A 6,315-nucleotide genomic window follows, 5' to 3' on the forward strand; every position below is an offset into this window, starting at 1 on the left:
CTTTTAGGTATTAGCATTACAACTGTTTCTGTCAGTATCAAAGACTGTAATACACAATGCAAAACAGCTCACCACATTTATGTTCCAGAGTAAAATCTGAGCATAAACCTCCATAACAAACAAGGATAACAAGTTACATTTCTAAACATCACTGCTCTTTTAAGGCTTCTAATTCAATTCAATTGGATAAACAGACAATGAAGAAAATAATTTATTCAAATGTAAGATGATTTGAAATGTACTATTTTAAGTGAAGTCAAATCAACTTATTGCCAATACATCAAGATAAAGGCTATAATTGACTTGTGTTGTGTTTAAATGCATGGAGGGGGTTTATTTCATATTTAAAGAAATGACTGAAACTTTCATATTCAAGTGTTCATGTTTGCAATGTAAAAAACAAAATCAGACAATCACAACTTATGCAGTTACAGGTATTTTCAAAATATCTAACACACCTTGTTGAGCTCTCAGACATACAGACCATATAATGGTCAGGTGTGGAAATCCACTCACCATTACAGTACATGTGATAATCTCCAGACACTGATGAAACTACAACTTATACATGGACACACAAATGGATTAGACAGACTTTTCAAAATCAAAGACTCATTCTTTGCATGACAACAATAAAAGAATGTAAAGGCTTCAAATGTGGTGAAAAAATGCTTTACAATGTAAGTGGTAGGAGTCTCACTTTCAGTAGCAAAAACAAAAAAAACCCTCCACATTTTCTTTCTTTATGGCTGACATCAGTTATTTTCTCAAATCATTTCCATGTAACCTCACAGACAGAAATTCCATCAATACAATGTTTCTACGAATACAGTTTTAAAATATGACAACAGAAAATCTGTTGAGTACTATCAAAAAGTAAAGTAACCAGCGGTGGAGTCCAAAGGAACTAAAAGGTTCCTGCACCTGAAGGCCATGTATGCAGTCAGTGATACAACTTAACATCTCTGTCTGACACTTTGCTGCTATAACGCTGGCCGTCCATTCAGTTTGTCATGCATAAGCGCAATGGCTCCACCTGTGAAGTCTCTGAGTACCTGCACCGTTTCCCTCTGGAGCTGCAGCGACTCTCGCACAAACTCTTGCTGAGTCTCTGCCAGCTGCTGTACTGACTCAGACAGAAGCTCTAGGGAGCGTGAAACTGTCTCCAACAGGATGTTGGTGGCGTGCTGTTCTTGAAGGCTCAGCGATGCGTTACGTAGCATGCTGTCTCTCATGTTCTGCGAGGGCTGACCTGCTGTTGGAAGGGTGGCTGTTGACGTTGACGGTCCAGAGGATGTCTGAGGCTGTCCTTGTTTCTGGATGCCATTGTTTCCTTGGTGATCCTCTATTGATTTTGCTGCCTGAGTGGAAGGAAGCACGTCATCCCTTTGGTCATCGTCTGAGTCTCCATACACAGCTTCAGCATCTTGAATCAAAGAAAAGGGCTCATCAGTGTTTTTTGTTACTACAACATGTTGCAAAAAGTCTTTTTAATGTTTCCAAATTTGACATCTCACCTTCTGTCGAAGGTACTTCATACTGCACATCAAAGGCGGGTTGTGAAGAGTCCCCTGCAACATTCATAGCATTTAAATAAAACAGTTTGTGTGCATTTCCCAAGAACTTCTTTATGAACCCATTACTATGAACAGTTCATTAAAAAACAAATAGTCACACCTGTGCCATACATTTACATCCTGAGAGCGAAATGTGAGTTGTCACAACACTGAGAGGAAGGTGACATGACTTTGCTCAAAACAACTTGATGTGTTATGTAGACATATAAACCTTGCTGATGTTTTAACTGAAATGGTGAGTAAATACTGACAAAATGTTTGTTTTTTTGCACTCACTCATGCTGTAGGAGGTTGGTGGGGGCATAGACACCATGTCCAACCCACCATTTGGAGAACTCTGCATTCCAATAATATCCTCCTCTTCCATTTCCTCTTCCTCCTCTGGCACATCGTCGTCATCTCCCAGTGGGCCAAAGTCACCTGTGCTCTGGTCTTCTTCGTCCATCTCCAGAATCTGGAGCACTATTTTCTCAGTCTGATTAAGGTCTCTGGAGAGACGAGAGTTGAGGCCCCTGTTAGGCACTGTCCCTGAACGCATGGCAGCAACTTTCCGCTTGGTGTCACACTTTAGATCGGACCATTTCTTGATGACTTCAATAACCTCACGTTGGCACTCCCCAATCTCATTGACCCGTGCAGTAATCTCTGCCCATGTGCGCTTCTTCATGTCTGTTGGCACACCACGATTGAATTTGCCTTTGGGCGAGAAAACAAAATGACCTTACGCACTTGCCTTTAAACTACATTGTGGTATCAGGTCACATGCAAGACTGTATTATTCATAGCTTCATTGTAATTTCTAGTATGCAAAAAACATTTTAGTTCCGCTGTGCAATCATTTACTTTTCAGTACCCAGACACAAAAACCTCAAAGTACAATCTTTGTCATTCTGAATGGGATAAGCGCTTGAAGACATACCCACAACAACCATACGATGCTTCCTCACTTCGTCCAACAGTATGTGAACTTCACTGAAAGAGAAACGAGCTTTTCTTTTCTTGAAGCGAGTAACACTGTCTTGGTTGTAGTATATTGGTGAGGACATCTTCCCAAGACAGTGTCAATAGGTATCCAGCTGCTTTGGAGTCTCGGCTGTTCTTCGACGTCTCCAGCTGTCTGTCTGGGGGTGTTGTGTTGACAAAAACATTATAACAGCATGGGAGGGTTAATGATCTATCTGCTCATGCGTCAGTGTATTGATTCAGAAACTGTACTTTGCAATTAATATGTGAGTCTAAAGTTAAAGGCTTTACACAAAACGTTAATCTGATGAAAGCTAAGGTAACTAGTATTGATACAGTGATAATGTTATAGTCATTCAGGCTTAGCAGCTGAGCAATTGTCATGTGTACCGGTGGAGTTAATTATCATAGCTACGATAGTTTAACAGATGATTAATAGATATTATCAACATTTTAACTGTTACGTAGTTACATGCAAAGGTCTAACTGTTCTCATATCACGAAGCAGGGAAGTGGTGATTTAACATGACAATAACAATGTCAGTGATAGCCGTCACAGAGTGAATGGACAATGGACGATGCTATAGTCCCTTTACACACGCGACAGCCTAGTTAGCTAGTTAGCTAACGTTATATCTAGAGCCCACTAGCAGTTACAGTAAAATGTACCTTTACCTAGATTGACCTGGTTGTTTTAAACGGGTAACAGCAATCTAATTTCCCCATATAGTACAACATACACTTACTCCACAAGCGTTAGTCTAATGTTACACAACAGCACACACTAGGTTAGCTCTCTATGCAGCAGGACAGCTTTAGCTAACGCTACGTTAGACAGAAATGGCTACTGAAGCACTTGGTTCTCGAAACCTCATTTCACGAGGAATACCTTCATGACAAAATAGTAAATGAGATGGTGAACATACCCGCAAGTCACAGAAGTTGGGATTTAGTCTAGAAACGTAATGATAAACTTCCTTATAGACAAGATAGCTACTGTCAAGCTAGCCAGTATGAAGCTAACGTTATACAAAAGATGTCCGGTCTGGTTAGCTAGCTAATTAAAACAGCTGGCTAAAGAAGAACATAATAATATTAGTATTTAAATACTACAGGACATTTAAGTATTAATTTCACGCGCAACTTACAGCATCAACCACAATTAGCCTAGTACAATCGCTAATTTCGTTGCTTCATGTTACTTCTTATATTTTTCCCCTTATAACAATACGCTTTTATTTTGAAGGTGCACGCGTTTTCTGGTAACGCAGGCTGGCTTGATCTTACACACACACACACACACACACACACACACACACACACACACACACGGGAAATAAGTGTAGGCTAGCTCAGAAACACCAATGTAATCTGTAGTCTCTGATCAATGTCTCCCTCTTTGGCGAAGCTTTTATTTATGGGGCTCTTATTTATTGACGGACGAAGGAGGTGTGGCTCGTTATCATTTTACTGCAATAAAAAATACTCTTTGATTTTGTGGCAGTGCATATAGGTCCACATAGTCAGACATTAAAGAGAAAGAACTGCAAAATGTTATTTCCACGGCCTAGGAGAGTTTATTCATGACATATGCAACTCTCTCTCCAGAAGCCAGAGAACCTAAGAAGTCATGCTGCATTCACACGAAGTCAGGCAGACATCAGACAGACAACACCATTTAGACAGCACAAGAAAAACAGTCGGATGAAATGGCAGGACGGTAAAAACAAATACACATGAGGATATACTGCAATGGTTATGTTGTATTGTTAAAGAACAGAATAAATCATTAAATAAAATGATGTGTCTCTTAGGGACTGTTCTCTACTTATAAGTGCAGGGTGGCTGAAATGTGACTTTTTTTTTTTTTTTTTTTTTTACTTTCCTTGACGCTACCAATATTTTTCCTTGAGCCTCCCTTAGTGACTTGGGGAAAATGTATGACTCTCCCTCCAACATAAATTAAGTTTTAAGCTGAAATTACACCAGCACCGCTGCAGCACAGTGCATCGTGTTATGCACGTCAAGTGCTGCCCCTAGCACACACCAGATGCGTGCGTTGCAGCGCATTAACAGACAACCACACAAAGTTATTATCATTTTTACTTAAAGATCTGGGGGGTATTCCATCAACGTAGCTACGAATATCCAGACTAAGGTGTAATCTTGAAGTTTGACTAAACGCCAACTCCCAATCTAGCTCCAACGCGTTCCATCAAGTGAAATCAGCTGGCTACAACTGACGCTAATTCAAGCCTCACCTGTTAAGCCTCAACTCATGCAGGCGCCCAGGGAAAATAAAAAGCCCAAACTAGTCGAGTGCCGAAAATGTTGCAAAATGTCAAAAAGCAAAGGAAAGGAGCGAGCGGAGGCCTTTTCTACGGCGGAGCAAATGCTCCTTATGGAAGTGTATGAGGACTATAAGGACATAATTAAGAAAAAGGCAATACTGCAGAAATTAATAAAGCAAGGGAGGTGGTGTGGCAGAATATTGCCGACAGGCTTAAAGGGCCAGTGTGTAATATTTGGCCTGGTTTATTATCAAATCTGAATCTGAATATTCTACCCATTAATATGTTTATATAAGTGTACAATCACTATAAAATAAAATTCGTTTGGTTTTCGTAGCCTTATAAATATGCTTTTATATATATATATATATATATATATATATATATACATATAGCAAGGGCCTTGCTTTAGAGAGGTTGCCATCTTGCGCCGCCATGTATGTACGGAAGACCGAGTGGACAATCCAGCCAGCCAGAGAACACGTTTCGCGTGTATAAATAAACCAACGAAGACAGCGGAAGGAAGGAAGAAGGAGGAGGAAACAGCAGAGAGTGTTAGTAGTTCGTAGATAGAGAGTAGTGAAAAGTTTTTTTAGTTATAAAGTTTGCGAATGGACCACACTTATCACACAACAGGAGAGAATGAACCCGAACCGTCATCTGCGAGGAAAAGAAGACACAACTTCACTCCTTGTGATGCACTCTCTGCGACGCTTTTCCTCCTGATGATATATCTCCCCAACGATGGTAGCACCGAATCCCATTCTGTGCAGCCAAATGTGAGCAGAGGATTCAGCCTCTCTTCTCGCCCGCTCAGTGTACTCTGGCTCTCATCTGTATGTTTCAGCTCAAACAGGTATGGCTCTGGGTCTGTGTCCGCCACAAGAAACTCTTCAAAATCGCGTTCAAAGTCGTCCATTGCAGCTACTATAGTCCGGAGATATCGCTAGGCTAAATAAACAGCTGAGCTCTGTTTACAGGCTACGCTGTCAGTCAGTGTGCGGGCTGGAGATTGGTGGAGCAGAGGGGAGGGGGTGCCCGCTAGGTATCGTAAACGAGAATGTGTGTATGGAGTGTGTGTGTTACGCTAGAAGAGTCAGAGTTTGGGACTGAGTCTTTTACCCCCTGGAGTGTTACCGGAGTTTTTGGAGTGCTCAAATAAACGGGCCTTTTTCCCGAACGCTCCTCTGGTCTCCTGCTCGAGAGGGATTCATTACAATATCGTAAGATGGTTTAAATTTCTAAATAAACATTCACCTGGGATGGGAGGGGTGAGCGAGTGAGCCCTGCAATCTAGAATTTGACCACTGATGTCACTGTTTTCAACGGTTTTCAACCCATTTTACACACTGGCCCTTTAATGCGCAAGTGACAGAAAATTCAGCTTTCAGCATAATATCATGTTATATAAATCCTGCATCAAAGGGACAAAATATATGTAGATAAGAACACCTATTAAATCTAACAATTCAAGTATGCCTAAT

At 40.8% G+C, this 6,315-nt stretch overlaps 1 protein-coding gene across 2 annotated transcripts; it reads right to left on the reverse strand.

Annotated features, from left to right (window-relative positions):
* Window positions 1-197: 197 nt before the first annotated feature.
* On the reverse strand, window positions 198-3,746 carry LOC117262942 (uncharacterized). 2 transcript variants are annotated; one of them, XM_033636104.2, is made up of 5 exons: window positions 3,467-3,746; window positions 2,497-2,694; window positions 1,854-2,273; window positions 1,518-1,571; window positions 198-1,426 (listed from the first exon to the last, which is right to left on the reverse strand). In XM_033636104.2, exons 2-5 carry the CDS (start codon window positions 2,621-2,623, stop codon window positions 984-986), a joined length of 1,044 nt encoding a protein of 347 aa, XP_033491995.1. In that variant the 5' UTR covers window positions 2,624-2,694; window positions 3,467-3,746; the 3' UTR covers window positions 198-983. The 2 variants fall into 2 exon arrangements, with proteins under 2 accessions (XP_033491995.1, XP_033491993.1); XM_033636102.2 differs by having other exon boundaries at window positions 2,497-2,698; window positions 3,467-3,745.
* Between the last annotated feature and the right edge of the window lie 2,569 nt (window positions 3,747-6,315).

The sequence above is a fragment of the Epinephelus lanceolatus genome, chromosome 11, assembly GCF_041903045.1.
Source record: "Epinephelus lanceolatus isolate andai-2023 chromosome 11, ASM4190304v1, whole genome shotgun sequence".
Lineage (NCBI taxonomy): Eukaryota > Metazoa > Chordata > Actinopteri > Perciformes > Serranidae > Epinephelus > Epinephelus lanceolatus.